Source organism: Panicum virgatum, chromosome 1K, assembly GCF_016808335.1.
Source record: "Panicum virgatum strain AP13 chromosome 1K, P.virgatum_v5, whole genome shotgun sequence".
Classification (NCBI taxonomy): Eukaryota; Viridiplantae; Streptophyta; class Magnoliopsida; order Poales; family Poaceae; genus Panicum; species Panicum virgatum.
The window spans coordinates 49,946,716-49,970,062 of NC_053136.1; the positions used below are offsets into that span (position 1 = coordinate 49,946,716).

At 44.9% G+C, this 23,347-nt stretch overlaps 1 protein-coding gene and 1 long non-coding RNA gene across 3 annotated transcripts; one reads left to right on the plus strand and one right to left on the minus strand.

Moving 5' to 3' along the window:
• The first annotated feature begins 10,281 nt into the window (after positions 1 to 10,281).
• On the plus strand, positions 10,282 to 17,775 carry LOC120640819 (MADS-box transcription factor 57-like). Its single transcript, XM_039916737.1, has 8 exons — positions 10,282 to 10,463; positions 12,012 to 12,090; positions 16,444 to 16,505; positions 16,751 to 16,850; positions 16,931 to 16,972; positions 17,062 to 17,145; positions 17,232 to 17,395; positions 17,482 to 17,775. The coding sequence occupies exons 1-8, from the start codon at positions 10,282 to 10,284 to the stop codon at positions 17,495 to 17,497; spliced, it is 729 nt and encodes a 242-aa protein (XP_039772671.1). The 3' UTR covers positions 17,498 to 17,775.
• Positions 14,145 to 21,900, minus strand: LOC120640830. 2 transcript variants are annotated; one of them, XR_005662014.1, is made up of 5 exons: positions 21,502 to 21,900; positions 20,761 to 20,830; positions 14,817 to 16,525; positions 14,595 to 14,735; positions 14,145 to 14,460 (listed from the first exon to the last, which is right to left on the minus strand). It is a non-coding gene; the product is annotated as an uncharacterized LOC120640830 (long non-coding RNA). The 2 variants fall into 2 exon arrangements; XR_005662013.1 differs by having other exon boundaries at positions 14,145 to 14,735.
• Positions 21,901 to 23,347: the final 1,447 nt, after the last annotated feature.

The following is a 23,347-nucleotide window of genomic DNA, read 5'->3' on the forward strand; positions in this document are numbered from 1 at the left end:
GGACGTGCTGAGGCGGAGGGTGGAGCTCCATGTGCCGTGTCGTCGATACGAGGCGGGCGATTGAGGCCGCATGTGCGCACAGTATGCCAATCCTGGCGCGCGGAAATGTCGAGCGGAGCAGGCACGCATGAAGGGAGCGCGACGAGGGGCAGGAGCAGGCCGGCGGCGAGATGACTGCGCGGGCGAACCACGAGCTCCGGTGGCTAATTTAGAACTCGGGGCGATCCGATTATGTGCAAATTGCCCTCGGGTATTTACAAAATAACCCTGAGTTTGCTTGTGAATAGCGATGTGGTTAGTGTTAGATCACCTGCTATTAGGCTATGCATGCATAATTGCAAACAGCTCCATCTCGGTTCATCAAGCAGCACAAAAAGGCATATATAAAATATACAGGTATTAAACGGAAAGGAATTAAGATATAGGTGAGTGTGGGTATTTGAAAGTTCTTAGCTTTGCATATGGGGTTTTATAGTTTCCTTATTATGATTCACGGTCATCTTGCTTCACCACCGGAGCCAGAGGAGGCGGGGCGCTCGCTGCTGCGATTGGATCGATTCCAATCGCACGTAGCTGAGAAATAGAGGCCGTCCTTTTCTTTTTCTATTCACTGCGTTCGGCAGGCTGTAGCTGGAGGCTGTAGTTGGAGGCTGGAGCTGGAATGGTGTGAGAGAAAAATACTGTTGGGCTGGCTGGAGTTGGAGCTGGTGGCTGGAGTGGTGTGAAAGGAAAATACTGTTGGGCTGGAGCTGGAGCTGGCTGCCGAACGGAGTGAATTGTCAGCATGATGGCCGGCAGTCTTCTCCAAACCAATAAATTAAATGTAGTCTTCACTCGAAATCCAATAAGCAAAAGCAACCAATATAAATCATAGAATAATTTGCACTCATCATACATCAATTTGTGCGGTTGTATCACTTTAGTCCAACAAATTGTAAAACGCACGAATAGATGCATGAACTTGTCAAAAGTGTGCATCTACGGTCACACGTACACTACAAAGGATATTTAGGTCACAAGCTTTAATGTGGAGAAGAGCGAGGGCCCTAATGCAAAATATCTCTTAGCTGACGTTGGTCTCTGCCATGTGATGATGCTCGTGCTACCCAGTTCGATCCGTCGATAGCTTGTTAAACATGATCATAAATATGTTGTTTGTTTTTGTGGCCACTCTTGATAGTGTGACATCAAAATTTAATATTCTAAATTCTCGAGACCTAGAATATTATAAGCAAAAGCACAATATAAGTTGAAAAAAAACAAACAAGAATATTGCAGTCCGAACAAACACTATTGACAGCACTAGAGATTCATGCCTGGTCCATTACAATCACACGATAAAAAAAGATTGTTTCAAAAAAATAAAAAAAGACTCGTAATGGCCTAGGTGCCTGCTTGGTGTGTAACATATCCTATAGCAGAAATAAATTAGATACTACTGGCATTCACTTTGGCGCTATTAAAAATGAGTTAGTGCAAGTAAAAAGATACTTACCTCATTCATCAAATTGAAGACCATGTTCTCCAGATGTTTACTCGGATCATTTGAAGGTCACCGATCAATTAAAGGGGAACGCATATTTGTATTATGGCCATTCCTCTTCTCCACATTAAAGTTTGTGACCTAAAGATGCTATATGGTGTATGTGTGACTGTAGATGCACACTTTTAACAAGTTCATGCATCAGCTTGTGCGTTTTACAATTTGTTGGACTAAAGTGATACAACCACACAAGTTGATGTATGATGGGTGCAATTTACTCTAAATCATACAGTATGCCGTTGGCAATGTTTATTTTTCCTAGACACAATAGTATTGTCCATTTTTAGCCAATCTTCTAGCCAAATGACAAGGTCAGCAGTCAGATTTATGCACAACCGACCGTCAACTAGACACGTCAGCTAGTATAGGACTATACACTACGGTTCAATTTGCCAGTCGGTGGAAACTGGTTAAACGGAGTACTCAATTTTCAGTGCTATACTTGTCGGTACCCTGTAGCAGGGATACCCACTTTTACCGTAGCAAGGCAGGATCCGCGTAGTTATCCGTAACTACGCGTAAGGACGGAGTAGCCAGGCCCCACCGGTCAGGCTCTTTCCTCACCAGGCCAACGGCCCCGGACCCGCTCCCCGCCTGGGGTTGGGTCCGGAGACGCCACGTGTCCCTAAGGAAAGGAAGCTCCGAGCTGGCAGCCGAGGTCTCGGACCCCTGCATAGGGGTCCGGGACCTCCTGCGCCATCCGGACCCCCCCCTTTCCCGTGTGGGGGTCTAGAGCCGCCACGTGCCCCGGTGGCATGGGCGCGGGCTCGTGCGCGAGTCCTCCGCAAGGAGACTCGCCCACCCACCGCATTTAATGCGTATGGTTGAGGCGTGCTCTGTCGCCTCGGCACGCGGGACAGCCTTTGTCAGGCCTCACTGTGCACCGCGTATTACCAAGGTACACAGTGCGGCCGCCTGTGCCGCGCCCGCGCAGAGCCCGTCTGCGGCATTAAATGGATATGACGGCACGGCACTTTTCCATCATGCCGCCTACGCCGCTCCCTACACAGTCGTTCAGCTACGTGGCAGGCGACGCCACTAGCTACGTCTGGCATCGTCCCGACAAGACGGCGCCTGGACATGATGAACGGGGGACACCAGGAGCAGGCAATGGACTACAAAAGAGAGATCCCCGCTGCCTGCGACGCCATGATGTATGAACAGTATGTTAGTTTATACTACACCGTTGGGCCCACTTGTCGGGGACCCAATAGCCATGTAAGTGCCTCCCTTGAGATATAAAAGGGAGGCGCTCGCTGCGCACGACAGACGCCAAGCTCTCCACACACACACCAGCCCTGGTGAGCTCGCTCGCTCTAGGGGAAAGGCAATACAACACACAGTGGACGTAGGGTATTACGCTCCGGCGGCCCGAACCACTCTAAATCTTGCTGTGTTCATCGTGTTCTTGAGTGAAATCTAACTGGGACTAGCTAACCCCCGAGTACACACCCTTTGGGCTAGGGCGGGTGCCTTCCGCCACCCGGCCGTGGTTGCAGCACCACGACTGTCGGTACCCCAGGACTGGGGTACCCCTTCTTGCTGTGTCTAGGCAAGAGCCTTGTAGTTATCCTTGACTACGTCCAAACAGCCGGACCCCTGTGGTCCGGAGTCCTGATCTCTCGGCAACGGTTCCGGACCTGCCTCACGATTGGGAAAGATCCGGGAACGACGCGTGTCCCGGAAGAGGCGGGCAGCCCGAACAGCCGGGGCTCCGGACCCCTTGTATGGTAACCGGACCCCTCGCTAAGGGAAGAAGTCGACGCCCTGCCTCCGGGTGGTCCGGAGCCGACACGTGTCTACAAGCACGGACACGTGTGCAAGGCCGCTTGGTCTCCATACTAAGCCTCACCCACCACAGCATTTATTGTGGTAGGTGGACGCCCGCATTGATGCAGTGGAAGCTGAGGCGATTTTTTGACCAGGGGGCACTATTGATCGCGTATTACCAAGATAGTGGAGCCGCTGGCGCCGCCCACGCCGCGCCTGCCAAGTCTGCCATAACAGATGGATACGACGGCTCGGCTTCACCCATTATGACGCCTACATAATAGCCTCCACAGGCTACGCCGCAAGCTACGCTCCCCCAACGGACACCTTAGTGATGGGACAAGAGAAGACCACTGTAGCGCTAGCGGAGCGTAACGGAGGAAAGATTCGTAACCACTGTACCCATCTAAATACTCTGCGTAGTATGTTGCGCAGTCACGTTGGGCCCACTTGTCGGGGCCCCAACGTCCTATGTATCCGCCCCCTTGGTCTATAAAAGGGGGCGCCCGCTAGAAGGAAGGGCAAGCTGGGTGAGAGCCAAGGCCCGGCAGAGGATAGACTCATACACAACAGAGATCAAAACTTCTCCCAGTGGACGTAGGGTATTACGCTCCGGCGGCCCGAACCACTCTAGATCGTGTGTTCTTGTGTGCTTATCTCAGGGCTAGATCAGCCCAATCGCCTAGTACCTCCCCGAGCACTCCCTCTCTGGGAATAGGCGGGTGCATTCCGCCACCCGGCTGTGGGTACCCTAGAAATCCCACGACATTTGGCGCCGTCCGTGGGGAGGGATCAGGCGCTGGCTGGATCTTCAGGCTTCTGGGGCCGTGTTCATCCTCTGCAACGACGAACGAGAAGATGAAGAGAGGCATGGTGGCACCTACGCCACATGTTACTACGCTGTGGCACCATCGCCCTCGGTACGACGGTGCACGGCAGCGGCGCCTGCTGTGCGTCGCCACTGCGACGCCTCAGAGCCGGCACGGTGGTGCGCGGGGGCGACGCCTGTCGCGTGCCACCCCGCGCCATCCCAGTGTCGGCTCAAGGTTTTCTCTCAAGCAACGGCCATGCTTCCTCTCCGGCGGCATGACGTCGGCTCAAGGCTTTCTCTCAACATGGAGCCCGGAGCCGACGGCCATCCCGGAGGAAGTTGGCCGTGTCGTCCTGCCGTCGCCAGCACCGGAGATCCGCCTCAGCGTAGCTCGGTGCTGCTGCAGACAAGGCCCCGCCGTCAGGCGCGGGGGCCCCTAGCGCTAGCACCAAGGACAAGCCGGCGAACGACCGCACCTCTCCGTGCTTCGCACCGGTCCTTCTGCTGCGCAAGGGCGTCTGGTTTCCATCGGCAGACGACGACGGCGGTAGGGGGGCCTCTCCCACTCAAAGCCAAAGAATTTGTCTCATGCTACCTAAGCATATGACAGCTCTTAGGGAAGGAGTGGCCCCCCGAGCTCCCGAGGTGATGCTGGATGATGCAGTTCAGGCACATCTAGGGCGCTTTCGCCTCTGACGACTATGAAGAATTCAGGAGTGGCCGTACCACTTCCAACCGGAGAAGAACACGCTGTATAGCATGCAGCCGTAGGTTACTCCTAAGAAAAGATTAAGAGAGCCCTCCTTTGTAATAACGTGGCGCCTATGTGTGTGTCCAGAGCGGTCAAGGTCTGACCTTGTAAACCCGACCTCTGGCCCTATCACACAAACAGGCAAAAAGCGGTCCGGAGCGGTGGAGGTCCGACCTCATAATCCCGACCTCTGATGTATACCGTGATAACCACACTAATAAAGGAGAGTTATTTTCTTAGTCTTGTCTCGACTCCACTCTAATTACATTCATTCGTTCTGATTGGCTATTTCTTGGTTAACCGTCTCTTCCCCCCAAACAGAGTCTTTTTTTTGTTAGCGATCCAAGTTAAGTTGCCGGCTTGAAGTCAGGTGAGGACGCCCCTTCTAGCTGGAAGGCAGTCCGGACCCCTAAGGACCTGCTCTGGAGAAGTGGTACTCGTATCCTGGGGTAGAGGAGCTCCGCGTAGCTTAGCCTGGTAATGTATCCTAAGCTTACGTACTTCACTACCTTGTTACAAGTACTCTAGTATCCGAGACTGCTGTCTTTAGAGGTCCCGGGCTCCCTTCTAGTATAAGGCTTGGTTTCTTGCACCTTACTGTGAGGTCCGGTGACATTTTCCTTTGGTTCGTTAGCAATAATCCAAGTCCACTCCGGTGGCCCGCTCCGGCGGAGACCGATCGCCACGGTCGCTCCAAGTCCACTCCGGTGGCCCGCTCCGGCGGAGACCGCTCGCCACGGTCGCTCCAAGTCCACTCCGGTGGCCCGCTCCGGCGGAGACCGCTCGCCACGGTCGGCAAGAGCCAGGTCCGGGAAGTAGTGCTTGCTCCCTGAGCGATCCAAAGTCTGTGTAGCCGCTTAGCTTGGTTCCATACCCTAAGCCAACACCTTCATCGCCCTGTGGAGAGCACTCTAGTACCTGAACCTGGCAACAGGTGTACCGGCCTCAGGGGTCCGGGACGCTCGCTCTCTCTCTCCATAAGCGCACCAACGTAATCAAGTTGCGTAGAAACACATCACGGTAGTGGTCCCACTCGCGGGTTCGTACCTCTCCCGAGGTGGGCCTGGGGGCCACTATCGGTACCCCAGGACTGGGGGTACCCCTTCTTGCTGTGTCTAGGCAAGGGCCTTGTAGTTATCCTTGACTACGTCCAAACAGCCGGACCCCCGTGGTCCGGAGTCCTGATCTCTCGGCAACGGTTCCGGACCTGCCTCACGACTGGGAAAGATCCGGGAACGACGCGTGTCCCGGAAAAGGCGGGCAGCCCGAACAGCCGAGGGGTCCGGAGCCCCGCGGAAGTCCCGGACCCCTCATGGGGTCCCGGACCCCTTGTATGGTAACCGGACCCCTCGCTAAGGGAAGAAGTCGACGCCCTGCCTCCGGGTGGTCCGGAGCCGACATGTGTCTACAAGCACAGACACGTGTACAAGGCCGCTTGGTCTCCATACTAAGCCTCACCCACCACTGCATTTATTATGGTAGGTGGACGCCCGCATTGATGCAGTGGAAGCTGAGGCGATTCTTTGACCAGGGGGCACTATTGATCGCGTATTACCAAGATAGTGGAGCCGCTGGCGCCGCCCACGCCGCGCCTGCCAAGTCTGCCATAACAGATGGATACGACGGCTCGGCTTCACCCATTATGACGCCTACATAATAGCCTCCACAGGCTACGCCGTAAGCTACTCTCCCCCAACGGACACCTTGGTGACGGGACAAGAGAAGACCACTGTAGCGCTAGCGGAGCGTAACGGAGGAAAGATTCGTAACCACTGTACCCATCTAAATACTCTGCGTAGTATGCTGCGCAGTCACGTTGGGCCTACTTGTCGGGGCCCCCAACGTCCTATGTATCCGCCCCCTTGGTCTATAAAAGGGGGCGCCCGCTAGAAGGAAGGGCAAGCTGGGTGAGAGCCAAGGCCCGGCAGAGGATAGACTCATACACAACAGAGATCAAAACTTCTCCCAGTGGACGTAGGGTATTACGCTCCGGCGGCCCGAACCACTCTAGATCGTGTGTTCTTGTGTGCTTATCTCAGGGCTAGATCAGCCCAATCGCCTAGTACCTCCCCGAGCACTCCCTCTCTGGGAATAGGCGGGTGCGTTCCGTCACCCGGCTGTGGGTACCCTAGAAATCCCACGACAACACTATTACATCATACACGGTTAGCTTCAAGGATGAGCTTAGAATTGAAAAGCAGCTAGAGTAAGCACAGTGGTTAGGTTTGCTTCATTGTAGGTTTGAGAAAAACTGCTGGCCAAACTATTTTCACGAATAGACATGTAGTCAGTGGTTAGAAGATCTCGGTAGCACCTCATGTCCTGGGTTCGACTCCCCATGCGAGGGAATATTCTAAAATTTAACAACGTTGTGCTTTTAGTGGTAGGCGGCATTCCAGTCGATAGCAAGACGCCTGCGGTAACTTCGTCGATCTTGAGGATTTGCTCGCTCAGTCTTCGAAAGTGCTCGTAAGGGTATGATTTGTATATAGGTGTTCATAGTGGTGTGAGTGTCTGATTGTTGTACTGTGTGTAATCTGAAAAACAAAACTATTTTCACTATGGTCAAGTTTTTTTGTTTGTGTTGGCTACACGTGATTGTTTAGAAATGTGAATAAATTACAATAGACAAGAAATTTGGATATTTGATACTTTCTTTGCGTTCGGCTTTGCAAAATATTCGTGTGGCTTTGCAAATTTGACCCATGGAGTACGTGGGCAAAATATTCGTGTGGCTTTGCAAATTTGACTATATACTACTTTTGAATCAACATGCGCATACTACTTTTGAAGGGGGCCAATGCAGTGAAATCAGAACCAGATCAGTATAAACAAATTGAGTAATTAAAGTAACCTCCACGCAAGCTGCGCACCTGGTTTGCGGTTGGCTCGTTGTGCTTCCCGATACCTTTCTCGACAGGTGTTGTCTCATCATACGGCAATGATTGACACTTGTCCGGCCACTTTCGTACCGGAAAATACAGTGCCGCTTTCCCCAACCCAAAAGGGATCGCGCGCACAGCCATGCATTAACCTTTGTTTTCCTCAAAGTGGTTTGAACCTTGGAACTTGGAAGGCCTCTTTGCTGATCGTTGCTGATCCGGGATCGATCGGCGTGAAGGAAACTGAAGCTCCATTGGTCCATTTGGACATGGTACCTCGTGGTCTGCGCGACCAACCGGATGCAGCTCCGGAGCACGACGACGAGGATAATCTCCTTTCAGTTTCCAAAGCGATCTCTCCTGCGTGGTCACCATGATGCAGGTAACATGCCCCAGTTGCTGGATAAATAATACTCCCTCCGCCCTCTGTCCCACAACTTTCGCTTCTCGAGGAGTGAAACATTTCAAATTTGATCAAATTTATATAAAAAATTATTAATATTTATGTCGCGAAGTAGATTTATTATGAAAATATATTATATAAGCAGTCTAATTATACTTATTTTATATTATAAATATTAATACTATTTTGTATAAATTTAGTTAAACTTGAAATTATTTGACTCCTTGAAAAGTGGGAGTTGCATTTTTAGATGGAGGGAGTAAATGTACTAAGCAACATTGACCATTGCTGAAATTTGACTATACAAAGAACCAATGTGTCTCACTCTTAGGTCCACAATATTCACGTTCTTTTGTATTCTATAGATTCTAAAAGAAAATATTCTCTTAAAAACAACACCTTCAAAAATGATCATTTGTTTGTACATTGGCAGTTGGACAATAGACCCCATGTACCCTTAGATTAACTGGACATAACTTTGGTATTGATTTTGGGCTCACAAAAGATGTGTTATTCAAAAAATAAAGGCCCGCACATCATTTCTTATGTAAAATAATGTCAATTTGGGGTTAGTCCTTATCCTCCAGTTCGTCTACATGTTGGAAATGGATTCTTCTAGAATGGCTGTAATATGGGATGGATGGGATACAACTTCCTTTTATTTTTGTCCTGTGAAATGGAAGGTGGTGCAGTTCTATCTGGAAAGGAATATAAGGAAAAACAATTTGAGAAACCATACATTAAGGGTCATGATCGTCCTCACGATGAAAAAGATCACGAAAACCACCGATATGGTCGGTCGGCGGTCTAAAGATGCAGGGTGTACATAGTCGACCTAGGCTCGAAACCGGGTTCACCCACAGATTTGCCACCTTTATGCAAAACCAGAAGAAGTTGTTCGTGAAAATAGCTAAACGACAAAAGGATAATAAATCAGCAATTCACTGATGAGCCGGACTTTTGTTAGCCAATGTGTGAAGATTCCCCATGATTTTTTCTGTTCACTCAAAACATATCCCTTTTGCAAAGCACAAAGAATAAAAGTATAAAATAGTGTAATACAATGGGACAAGAAATATGCATGGTTATTATATTTATCTGAGATGATGTTACGTCTTTACCTCCTTAACTATTTTTCCTAACACCCAAAGGCCAGGCCCTTAACCATTTACAAATGGGAACAAAACTGGATGCCATTGATGCACGTACAATTAGGGTACAACTCCCTCTGTTCTAAATTATAAGTCGCTTGATTTTTTTTAACCCCAATTTTGGCCACTCATCTTATTTAAAAAAAATTATGCAAACATAGTCACATTTAAGTCATTCTTGAAAATATTTTAATAATAAAACAAGCCACAACAAAAGAAGTGATATTTTGCACAAATTATTGAATAAAACAAGTGGTTAAAATTGGGGTAAAAAGCTGATAGTGCAGTACAAACTATCATAGGATAGTGCAGTACAAACATAAAAGGGAGCACACGGCCTTTTAAGAAAATGGAAGTGGATGTTAAGGTCACCGTACGAGGTAGGCGCTGATAGTGGGATGTCGACATCGCCTTAATCAGAACCAAATAAGCCCTCTCAGAGCGCCAAAGGGCATGCATGCATCTCTGATGCTACATGTATTGCTGCAGCAAACAAGCTAGCTAATAAGCACCAACTAACCACATTTGAGAGAGCCAGGGGTCATGACCGCCCTCACAATGATCAACAACAACAAGGCTCAAGGGGCCTGCCTTGACACATAGTTAAGGAGACTAGGAGAGCCAATGGTGGCATCGATCACCTGGAGGGTTTCCATTTGTGCCAGCAATAAAATAGCATGGTTTGTGTGTATAATATTATATATACAGGAGCTGGAGCATCATGGCTAAGTGCCTAAGCAGCTGGTGGTTAGCCTGAAGGAGAAGCTAAATAGGGAAGGGCTACTAGTTGAGAGCCGCCACTTGCCCACCTGCATCAAATTCTTCGTGCATAAAAACCTAATCGCCACCTCTCGCCTGCTTGTCCTTTCCTCCCTCAGGTATTGCTGAAACCACCTGATTTTAAGCCAGCTTCCGTTTCTCGCTCCCGCTAGATCAATCGTCCTATAGCTCCTCCATCTTCTTCCTCGAGATGGTGAGGGGAAAGATCGTGATCAGGCGGATAGACAACTCGACGAGCAGGCAGGTCACCTTCTCCAAGAGGAGGAACGGGCTGCTCAAGAAGGCCAAGGAGCTCTCCATCCTCTGTGATGCGGAGGTCGGCCTCATCATCTTCTCCAGCACCGGCAGGCTCTACGAGTTCGCCAGCACCAAGTAGGATTCGTTTCACATGTGTTACAGATTTCCTATTAGTTTCGCTTGCTTTCAACTGATCTACTCCCTCCGTTCTAAATTATAGGTCGTTTAACTTCTTTAACCACAATCGCTCGCCTTATTCAAATAATTTATGCAAACATAGTCAAATTTAAATTATTCTCGAAGAACTTGTACTAATAAAACAAGCCCCAACAAAGAAATGATATTTTACATAAATTTTTGAATAAAATGGGTGGTCAAACTTGAGGTCAAAAAAGTCAAACGACCTATAATTTGAAACGGAGAGAGTATCTAATTTGCTATATATACACTCCTTAATGGTTTTGTTCGTACTCCCTCTATCGTCCCATAAAAAGTACAATTTCGTGTTTGAAAAAATCTCACAAAGTACAATTCTAGAGAGTGGATCTCAACTAACTGCCTAATTAAGTGGTCAAATTTGATTTGCATGCAAAGACTAACCTTATTTGGCAAATAAATGAGGGCATAAAAGTGTTTTCATTCCACCACTAATCTGTCTTAAAAAATTAGAATTGCACTAAGATGGATGGAGTAGCTAGCTAAAACTCCTAGATGTGTGAATAGTATAGAACTAATGATATGATCTCGAGTATTTTCTGTCGAAGATAGAATTGACAAGTTAGTAATTAATTAAATCCATGTGGAAAAAAATTCTAGTCTTACTTGGTATTTTGTTATCTTAACATAAGGCGATATTTCAACATTTCCTCTTCATGTACAGTAATAGAAAGAGTTCTATCCTTCTGAGTCTGATAGCCTTATATTATGAAATGAAAGGTTTTGATTTTTTTCTGTGCAACTGTTATTTCATTAGCATATTCATTTCCATCCAAACAAATGAATCATCGAAGCAAAATAAAGTGGTGCGCAAGACTAGAGGAATGTTCCTTCTATTAGAAAAATCCAAGCGAGTCAAATGAAAAAAAAATTGTCTCATCTTTGTATACACAACTAAAAGCATCATTGTTGACATTTAAAATCTGAATAGCTAACTGTGCACCATGCAATCTAACTTGAATCCTACTAATACTAATTGTATGAAGAATTACTACAACGTCTGTGTTAATTAGGAAAAATGTCTTTAATACAAAAAGGTCAGGTATATATACTGTTACTTTCTTCATCCAGTTTTGATAGATATACTACCAAAATTTAGAAATTAAATTTGATTGATGTATTTAGTCTCCAGCTCGAAGTTTTCCCAACACAATAACCTGTTCCGCTTTCTTTTCGCAATTTGATTGGTCTGTCGGTTTTCAATGTGGGCTGCGGTACGTGAAACAAGAAGTCTCTCTCAATAAAGAATAGCAGAAACCGGTAGAGATATTAATCTGATTAAGTAGATTGATATATAAGCACATTAGTGATCCTGGTCATTGTGTCATATGAAAATATATCAATCAAAACTGGATGAAGGGAGTATTTTATAAAGCATCTTCTGTTAGGCCTACTTTGTTAACATATACCTGAAAGTCCAAACATACAAAACTAACTGCACCATTTTGTTTCACTGTACATTGCTAGCATGAAAGCTGTGATAGACCGGTACGGGAAGGCTAAAGAGGAGCAGCTTGGCGTGAACAATGCAACTTCAGAGCTTATGGTACGGTGAGAAATAAGTACGTACACATGTATATATGTTGTTATTCGTTAGGATTAATGCTCACTACATACAGAACTTTGGTGACATGGCACATGTGTCATGTGATGTTAGTCTGGCCGTCTGGCCAAAGGTCAGGTGCTTCGTCCTTTAGGTTTCTTTTCTGATTAGTATATATAGTATGATTTTTTTCTGATTGGTTTACGTATGTGTAAGAGTATGTTTGGGGCTGCGGCTTTTCTAATAGAGTAAATTGGATCCGTGCCATTACAACCGATCTGCCATTACAATTCACATATTTGGAGATATGTCATTACGTTTCGTTCTTTGCTATATGTCATTTTGTCCATATTTGATTCTCTTGAACCCACGTGTAAGTTCTAGTATTTTTGTATGGTCCAAAATGCCCCTCTTGCCTCACATAGGAGGGGTCCATTGAGTCTCTCTCTTAAGCTTAGAGCATCTCCAAGGGTCTTTCTAAATTTCACTCTCTAAATTATTATTTGTATAGCCTTATGCATAAAAATCACTTTCTATATGCTTTCACTCTCCAATAATTTTTCTATATCTTGTGTGCACTCTAGAAAGCCATTTTCGTTATCTATCTTTGGCTAGCAAGAAATGTGGAATGGAGGATGGCTATATTTGGATAACCAATTAGAGAAACCGTTGAAGTGTATTTCTTCATCAAAATCTCTATTCCTAACAATGAGAAAGGATATAGAGAGTTTCTTGGAGTTGCTCTTACAAGAATAGAGATTTTGGTGAGAAAAAATACCCTCTAACGGACTCTTCAATTGGATATCTAAATATAGACATCCTCTATTCTGGATTTCTCGCTAGCCAAAGACGAAGAGAGAGAATGACTCTCTAGACTATGCATAAGATATAAAGAAGATATTGAAAAGCACAAAGATATAGAAAATATTTTTTACTCAAGTGACTCTAAATAATGATTTAGAGTAGATTCGTTTAAAAAAGCTCCCAGAGATACTTTTAGAGTAGGGGTGGGATGAGAGGTGATTTGAAGTTACTCTAACCGACCGTAGTCACACCGCACACAGCGCCTACAAACCTTGGTAACATTTTGAGCCCAGTGTCATCGTTTCTATGTTGCAGCAGATTTTGTGGCGATCTATTAAGCGTTTCTAGTTTATTTAGGCGCCCGTGCTCTTATCATAAGATTGCAATGGGTGCACATCGTGTGAGTGGGTGTGCTTCCTAGTTGTAGCACCAGCCAAATTATTAATAAGCACCCAATTCTCTCGGCTTGCTCCATGTGCTTCGGCTTAATTATTTGATTTGCCACTAACCAGCCTTTTCTGTTTCGCTCTCGCTCATCATAATAACAAAAAAGGTAATCGCATGATATACACAAAAAAATGGTGTGGCGATTTATCAGCCTTATTTTAAACTTTACAATGATGGGACCAGTTGATTGCTAGGCATACGAAGACTTGTAACTCTTTTTATTTAGGATAATACATTTTTGATATTTAAAGTTAGATTTTTCTTAGGTAAATCTAAAAGCATTTCTAACGGGTCTCATTTCTAAATCTAACTATCATATTGAGAGAGTTGATGGCAAAACAGTACTCCAACAGATTTTATTTTCTTTTCCCCATAATTATTGGCAGTGGCAGACCCAGAAAATTTGTTTATACTTAGATTAATTGTGCTTGTTGTGTGCAATAGCCAGCTATTTACTCTAAGCTTATGTCCATAGTATTCTTTTGCATAGAGCTTGTGTAGATGCCATTTGCACAAAGTTTATGTAGATGCCGCTGCCAGATGAGCCCGGCCAGCGCCCTGGTGGCCGGGCGCTAGGTCCGCCACTGATAATTGGGATAAATTAATAATGCACCCTAAATAGAGGCATTTGAATTCTTCCAATATGGAATTGGTTCAAGATAAAAATTATTAATGATGCAAGATCCATGCTTATGCAAGCTTATAATTGTGATCGCAGAGAGTATAAGGTTAGCGTATACAGCAAACCGGGATTATCATTTTCAGTATAGTCCGAAAAGGGACTGACACCTGCTGGTCCAAACAAATAAGAAAACAGGACAGCTTATTCACGCAGTATGGCCCGGTAAGGCCTGGAGTCCTGACAGTTATCGGCCAGTGTTCTGTAAGTAGCATGGGTTCGGTCCGGTCTTACAACAAACACGCACAAAATGAGAGAAGAAAATACATGGATGAAAAAAAATGGACATCGTCCGCAACAGTATAGAGCTTTTTACAGAGGCTGTGCAAAAGGGTGCCTAGTCGGATTGGTTAGGTGGCCTCAGTAGCACTCCTCAGATCTTGGGTTCGACTCCCGATGAGAGCAAATTTCAGGTTGAGGTTAAAAAAAATCCTCTCGCCTACCTACACGCTAAAGCACATGAAAATAAGTCCAGGCTCACCTCGGCCCGCTCTCACACGGGTTACGGTGCCCGTATGTAAAGGTGGGGTAGGGATTCGGGAATTTTCTCGATCTGCATGAGAGGTCTTCTTCTTACATTAATGCTCGGAGGCGGTTTACCCCCTCGCAGGTCTAGAGAATTTTTTTTACACAGGCTGTACAGTCCTCACAGCAGTCAGCTGGCGAAGCCACATCTATGTCCAAAGAAGTCAAAGCCAAGACACCCCCAAGGTTCATCCTAGTAAAAAAGAAAAAGCAGATGAAAAAGAGTGCACCGAAACAAAGACGAGTACAGGGCGCTTTAGCTTTCAACGCTTACCCAATAGTTTAGAAGTGAGCACAGTGATTACTGAATATGCTAACGATCTGAACTTCCATTCATTCTTTAGAGCACATAGTGATAGTTCAAACCATCCCTGCTACGGAAACTGGCGCAAAAGGATATGGCACCCTTTAAAATACATCTGTTAAGAAATTAACTGAAACTGTCATTTGCACAAGATAAAGAACATCAAAATATTTGAACAACAGAACAATTAGTCCATGTAACTGACACTAGTATGAGACTGGTATCATGATTCATGTCAGCTGGAAGAGCTGTATTAGGTATATACAGTGCTAGACCACCTGCAAAGCATCATTCCATGCCAGTCCGTTCCTGATGACTTTTCTTTTCTAAGGAAAAGTCTAAATTACTCCCCTTAACTATAGCCAAAGTCTGGATAACCCTCTAAACTATTTTTTGGTTCATTTTACCCCGCAAACTATCTCATTTGGTTCATTTTACCCCTCAAACTATCTCATTTGGTTCAAATTACCCCTACTGTAATTTGTCATTTTTATTTCTTCATGCATAAGTAGAGTTTTAAGTTGAAATTTTACAGCATGACAGTACACACCATAACACATGTTAGAAAACTAAATCATATTTTTTTATCATTATTTTGATAGGTTAGTATATTTAATAATAATTTAGTCGTTGGAGTTCAAAATTATATAAAAAATAATGGGTAAAAATTATAAAACTTTTTCTAAATATGCATTGTGATGTCCACTACTACCCTGCAAAATTTGAAATTAAAATTCAACTTGTGTAAGGAGAAACAAAAAAGATAAATTGTGTTATGGGGTAAAATAAACTAAATGACATAGTTTAGAGGGTAAATTGAACAAAATCATAGTTTAGGGGGTTATCCAAACTTTGGCTATAATTGAGGGGAGTAAATTGAACTTTTAATCAAAAAATACCAGATCACCACCTACAGGCCACATGGTAATGTAGATTATGACATGTATCTGCTCTTTTACACTTAGCTGCTCCACCGTTGTGTTAGGCAATATCAAGCTTTATAGATTTGGAACTATGATACTATTCTCTAACAGAATATCAACAATGTAAAAGAAGACATCACAATGTTTTTTTTCATAGAAAAATCAAGAGAGCTGCATATCATTATATTAAGAAGAGAACATCACAATGTCACAGAACTACAAATGCTCATGAGAGAATGCAAGACAGAGCATTCTTTAGGAAAATAGATAAACTAAGCTCAATTTACCTTGAAATCAGGTTGGGTGACTATAATGCAACAATGTTACTCTACTGATTGTTCCAACATAATGATCAGCTACAAACTCCTGAACTTAGTTAACATTGCATGAAGTGGAACAGTATTGATTAAATTTACAGTAACAAAGACCATAGCATAAATGTTCAGATGTCTACTGTATAACTAAATTGCAGCATTATAGTTCCAAATGTTCGCATGTAAATTAACCAGGCATGTTAACCCCAAATGCAAAGCATGTGCAGTTAGTGAGTATCGATGAGTATTGATTAACTTTTAGCAGCATATTCATATATCATGCAATACATTTCTCGATTGTTTTTCCAAAATTATTTTTTGCAGCTCAGAAACTGAGAATACTTCTTATTTTACTTGTAGCTCTGGCAAAGGGAGGCAGCAAGCTTGAGGCAACAACTGCACGACTTGCAAGAAAGCCACAAGTATGATCTTCCAATTGATTCTGAAACAAAAAAAGAACACTAATTAATACAAACTTTAGCTGCCATATGAGAACTTTTTAAGAACTGTGTAGCCAAAATGAAACCTTTTTAGCCAGGATTGATGGAAAAAATCTAGGTATTCACTATTCAGGAAAGGAAATTGATAATCTCTACTATCAATATATTGGGATTAGTTTCAATATCCTACCCAAGATAATGTGAGAAAATCTTTTGCACTATTGTAGGCAACTTATGGGAGAGGAGCTTTCAGGCCTAGGTGTGAGGGACCTCCAAAGTTTAGAGAATCGCCTTGAGATGAGCCTACGTAGTGTCAGAATGAGGAAGGTCATATTCATCATCCATTTTGTTTCCACATTTTGGTTTGTTTAATTCAATCTGATATGCAGTAAACATATATCAAACAGGACCATCTTTTGAAAAGTGAGATTGAAGAGTTACACAGGAAGGTTAAGCCCTACAATCTGCCCTTTTATTATTTCAAACAAATGATCATGCATGGAAGTTGTTGCATCTAACTATATTGACGGTGATACAGGGTAGCATGATTCACCAGGAAAACATGGAACTCTGTAGAAGAGCAAATATCATGTCGCAACAAAAAATGGAACTGCATAGAAAGGTTTGATGAATGATTTTTTTTTAAAAAAAACTTCAACAAAATAAAGATGTGATGTTGGCAGCTAACCTAAATGACTTCAATTTCAGCTCCAGGCCAGTGAACAAAGAGATGTTGCTGATGCAAATACAAGCTCTAGCACACCCTACAGCTTTAGTATTGCACACGATGCAGATGCCCCTTCTAATCTTGAACAGATACAATCGCACCAAAAGGATGGGGAGAACCACAAAGCAGGGGCTCCAGAACTGGGGTAAATAATTTTTTTTCTAGAATAAAATAAGGCTCCTAGAAGTATGAAGAATCCTAATGAAGAACCTATGCTTTGATATGTTGCAGACTTCAACTGCACTAAAAAAATGCAGCAAAAGCTGGAAAATCTCGTGGCGTTTCACCAATTTCACGCATGCGGAGCACTTTGGTTGCAATGAGTGTTTTGTGAAATATACCGAGTGGAAACTGGCTTGTGTACATACTACATATATGACCAATCATGTTATGTGATGCTCTACTGTATTGAAAACGCCATATTGGTTATTGTAAAAACTAATAAGGCGTTTCAAAAAACAATTAAGATGGTACACTAGATTATTGTATTGTTGACCTTGAAGAATCGTTAGTTCTTAATGCCTATATGCTTGGAATGCTCTTTAGTTCAACAGATCATCCAAGTGGCTTATTACAATCTTTTGGCAAGTATGGCAAGCAAGAATTTATGTGCCAATCAAGAATCAAATGTGCAATTGTATCATATATGATTATCAACAATGATGAGTAACTGGACTACGTACAATGTATGTGAGTATTTTTCTTGCTGAAAGGAAAATGTGGATCCTTGACAGCGACCAATGTTTACGCCAATATGCCCTCAAAAGAAAAAGGTTATGCCAACATGAAATGGAAGTGCTCAAGTACTTTATAATACTCTCACGATTTTTCCTTATTCGATGCTATCATCTTTTAACCATTACTTTACATGTACACTTAACAAAAAATGGTGTTGTTGCTTTCAAATGGCAATACTTCTAAACATATTAGCAGCCGAATTTTAAAAACCTGGTCTTGAACAATATGAAATACTCAATTTTCAGAACATCAATGTTCCTGACTATGCTGATTCTAAAGCATCAATAAAAAGTAAGGGAGGGCGTGTTAGTCGATCATATCTCGATGACTAGTTCTTGGTGGACCAAATAGGTATGTGGATTTGACTTGAAGTTGTACTTACCAGTTTAAAATATCTCATACTCTAGTTGAAGCACAGTTCAAGTGGATGTAGAGAGTGTGATTTTATTTTTCATTGCTTATAGTTTGAACATTAATTGCAATAGAGGAGAAAGGCCCGTATAGGTGAATTACAGGCCCATGAAGGCAAAAGAACATTAGAAATGAAGGTCGTTGTTCCTGTTTGAAAGGATTTACAGGGCATAGCTTCAAGATCATTAGTTTCTTAGCGCCTATTTGCTTGAAAGTGCTCTTTAGTTCAGCAGATTATTTATATCCAACTGGATTATTGCAATCTTTTGGAAGTATGGCAAGAAAAAAAAGAGTAAATTTCATGGGCGGTCCCTAAACTATCGGACAATTCTCATCTAGGTCCCCATACTATGAAATTGCATTTTTGGGTCCCTAAACTATCTAAATGGTTCATCTAGGTCCAAATCAGCCACGTCATACCCCAGAAGCTGACGTGGCAGGCTGACTGTGTAGTGATGTGGACTCTTATATGTGGGGCACATATGTCGGCCTCCTCCCTCTCCCCTCACTTCTTCTTCTCCAATCTCTCCTCCTCTTTTTTCCCTTCTCCCGCCCGACGCCGCCCTCCGCGTCCTCCCCCTCCTCACCGCCCCCCAACGCCCGCCGCCTCCCGCCACCACCACCCCACGCCGGCGGTGGCGGTCACGGAGATGCTCAACGTCGCCGCCTCTCTCTCCCGCGCCCACGCCGCACTCTCCACCGACGCCGCCTCGCTGCACCAGTTCGTCGCCGCCGCGGTCGGGAAGTCGAAGCGCCGCGCGCAGCACTGGCGGCGGACAGCGTGACGCGCCTCGACCTCCGGGCCACCAACGCCGCCGCTGCCGCTGGCCACTGCGGGCACAGGGGAGGGGAAGGACGACTAGCCGCGTACGCAAGGGAGGGAGGCCGCCCCTGCTCCTCCTCCTGCAGGGGCTACGCGGCGTCGGCGGCGACTAGGGCCTGCGCCCCACCGGCGAGGGAGGGGGAGGGAGCTCCGTGGGGGGGGCGCCATGGCCACGGGTCCGAGCTCGGAGCGCCTCCTCCATGGCCCCGTGCCCTGCCGGCGAGGGGGGGAGGGAGCTCCGCGGGGCGCGCGCGAGCGCCATGGCCACGGGCCCCTAGCTCGGAGCGCGGCCTCCATGGCCCCGCGCCCTGCCTGCGAGGGAGGGGGAGGGAGCTCCACGGGGCGCGCGCGGGCGCCATGGCCACGGGCCCGAGCTTGGAGTGCCGCCGCCGCCGGACCTGCGCGGATCCGGCCGCGTAGCTCCTGCTCCGGCCGGCCTCAAGCAGATCTGCGGCGGCGGAGCTCGGCCGGCCTCCTGCTCGAGGTCGGAGGCCATGGCGGCGGCGGCCATGGTGGGCCTGAGGGAGGAGCAGAGGCTCCTCGGGGCGGCGGTGGCTCCTCGCGACGGCCGCGGGAGGAAGAAGAAGGGAGGAGAGAGGGAGGAGGCCGACATATGGGCCCCACATGTAAGGGTCCACATCACTGCACAGTCAGCCTGCCACATCAGCTTCTGGGGTATGGCGTGGCTGATTTGGACCTAGACGACCCATTTAGATAGCTTAGGGACCCAAAAATGCAATTTCATAGGATGGGGACCTGGATGAGAATAGTCCGATAGTTTAGGGACCGCCCATGAAATTTACTCAAAAAAAATTTATGAGCCAATAAAGAATGAAATGTGCAGTTGTATCAAAATTTATCAACAGTGTTGAGTAACTGAACTGTACTCCAACCATTCTTCTTTATTTGATGCTTTTAACTTCTAACCATTACTTTCAAATATATATTTAACAAAACAACAGTATTCTAGATTTTATGTGGCCAATCTAGATACTTCTGACATATTTGCAGTCATATTTTAGAAATTTGGCCAAAAAAAAAGGTTTAATGAAGTTTCTGGAACGTCAATGCTCCTGACTACACCGGTTCTAAGGTATCAAATAAAAAGAAAGGGAGCACGCAGTAGTCGATCATGGGTTTAGTTTTTGGTAAGAAAGAAGAACCAGGTATGTTGATTTGACTTTAAAACTTAAAGTTTTACTTACTAGTTTAATTTTTCTCAAGTGGTTAATTTTTCTCGGATTCTAGTTGAAGCACACTTAAAGTGGACGTGGAAAGTATGATTTTATTTGTCATCATTGCTTAAAGTTTGGGAGACATAATATCAGAAAATGTACAATCCTGGGCTGCACGGACAATTGCATAGAAGGAGAAAGGCCCATAGAGGTCAAATGCAGGCCCATTAAGGCGAGCTGCAGAACCAGCCTTCTAGATAGTTAGTATGAGCTACAAAGAGTGTTTCTGCAACAACAGATTGAAGAAACCAGCTACGCAAAACTAATTGCGCCTTATGATGAACTACAAGCTTGGTTTCTTACTTGTGACTTCCTTGCAAGTAATGCAGTTCCTGCCTCATGCTTGGTGCCACCGCATGCATTACGCCAATAGCTAGATAAGCAAAAATAAACAAATGTCAAAACACGCAGCAACCAATATCTGTTTGAGAAATATATGCTGACATGATTTGAGAACGGAATACAGCATCAATGCTACTTCTAATAAACAGAAGGTAAATCACTGGATCATTCAAAATGCCAAAATCGGCTTACCAGTAAACATAGTTTTTCAGAGGTTTAAATTGGCTTTAAATAAGCTAAAATATTATGAGCATTGCATCATTAGCTGCAGATATTGTCAGATGACCTAAGTATTTTGAGTTAAAAAATCTGACCGCGCACTGGAGCACCTAACTTTCCCAGAGTAAAAACAAAGGAAAAATGAAGCGTATCAGGAACTAGTCAATTGGAATTCCAATAATCTAGATTGGACACTCGGCTCCCATCAAGTCAATCACGAATCTGATATATCACTTGCTATCTTATGGACCACGAATCTAGAATATCCTCCGAACTCCTCGTAGCTAAGAACATCCCTCTCAAGCACCAACCTACTCATGAAACCCACTCGACAAATAACCAGGACACCCCGGATCTATCATTCACGCGCCACGCCACGATCACCGCTCAGAACACGAAATCGGAGCAAAAAATGGCATCGAGATCTCTCTACGAGATCTTACGAAGGAAAAAAAAAGGGAGCATCTAGAAACTTCTCCATACCTTGGAATCGACGAGTCTCGAACCCCCAACCCCGGCCAATGAGCAAAGGGCTGCGTGCTAGTGCTGATGTGTTGATCGATGGCCGCTGGAGGTGCCGGCTTTTATAGCCGGGCACGGCGAACTGTCTAGAAGGATCGAAACCGAATCGACGAGTCTAGAACCCCAACCCCCCAAGTGGAGATAGGAAAAGCGAGGGGATTAGCTTTTTGGCGGAGGGAGGGAGGGAGGAGAGAGCGGTTTAGAGGGTGATTAGCGGGGGATTTGGGGCGCGCCGAGCTGATTAGCGGGTTGTTAATTGCGGCGGGGAGCGGTGGTTTGTGGCTGCGCACGCGGCCACGTCGACGCCCGGGATTTTAAACGGAACAGGTGTCGGTAGTGGAGCGTGGGACGGGGAGTACTCGGTCCAATCAGGGCCTGGCTTTTTATATCCCCCCGACTCCCTGTTGTGACTAAACTAGTAGTTGCGTAATTGGCAGAGTGGCCTGCGAACCTCGAAAGTTCTAGAACTTGTACCTGGTTTTCGAATTTTCTGCGCTTAGTGGTCCAATGATACGCGCCGGATGTCTGCACTCTGCATGGCCCTCCCTCTCGTGATATTTGGTCGCCGTCACATTTTTTGGTCGCCGTCAAATGCAATCCACTAAAAGAGCTTTAAGAAGATCTACATGCTTAATACAATAATACTGCCGCCATTCTCAAATATACAACTACTAAGTAAGTTATTTTGGATTCATCATAAATCATATTTTTTTTCTAACTTTAATTAATGAATCTATAAAAATCTACAGCATATATAACATCAAACTAGTTTTGTTAAGCTGTGTTTAGTTCGCGAAAAAGTTTGAATTTTGGCATTGTAGCACATTTCGTTGTTATTTAACAATTAATGTTCAATCATAAACTAATAAAGATTAAAAGATTCATCTTGTATAAAAGTAGTTATATTGTGTAATTAGTTATTTTTAATTATATTTAATGCTCCATGCATGTGTTCAAAGATTCGATAGAAATTTTTTTGGAAACTAAACAAGGCCTAAATTCACCATAAATTTGTTGTGCACTCTTAATAGTGTATTTAACATTATAGAGATGGAATCCAAGGATAACTAAAGCCGTTTTTCGTGCAAAAGGCCTTCGGTGAGAACCACTAGGTAGGTGCGGCACGATTTTGTGATTTTATATACTTGTTGTCTCTATAGAATTGTTGCTCAAAAATTGTTAGGCCACCGTCCGAACGGTGATTCTGTAAAGTACAGGAAGATGCTTTTAGAACGGCTCAAAATTATGAGCAGGCAAAGCCGCAAAAGAGGTACTTTTATGAGGGTAAAATAGATTTCTTGATCCCTAAAGTTTTGTCCTGAGAGTCAAATTAGTCTCTCAACTTTCAGATCGGCCAATCTAGTTTCTAAACTTTTATTTTTTGGCCAAACTCGTCCTTTATGCTGATATGGCTCACCATGCTAATATGAGACCGATTTAAAAAGTTATTTTTTGTCTTTGGCTCCTTCATCCCATACTCAATTTTTATCATTGTGTCACTATAATTAATCAAAAATAGAACACAACAGATCCGCTATACTGTGTTCGGCTGGCTGTGGCTGGTGGTTGGTGCTGATTTGTTGTGAGAGAAAAGTACCGCTGGCTAGCTGGTGCTGGTGCTGGGTTGGTGTGAGAGAAAAATACTGCTGGCAGAATGCAAATGAATGGAGTGATCCCAGCTCGTCGTCTCTCATATGTGTTGAAGTGCCCTTTAGCTGAGGACCAAAACGCCTATTTCTTCTTTTACGGATACCAGGCGACGTGTCTGACTGGTTCCTTCATCGTACTTGATGGATCAGACTCCTAG

Bases quoted from the DNA above. Each gene is read 5' to 3' on its own strand.
- LOC120640819 (XM_039916737.1), top strand. From the start codon at position 10,282: ATGGTGAGGGGAAAGATCGTGATCAGGCGGATAGACAACTCGACGAGC. The intron at 16,506-16,750 runs GTATGATCTTCC...GCACTATTGTAG, and splicing joins GACTTGCAAGAAAGCCACAA to GCAACTTATGGGAGAGGAGC. The intron at 17,146-17,231 runs GTTTGATGAATG...CTTCAATTTCAG, and splicing joins AAATGGAACTGCATAGAAAG to CTCCAGGCCAGTGAACAAAG.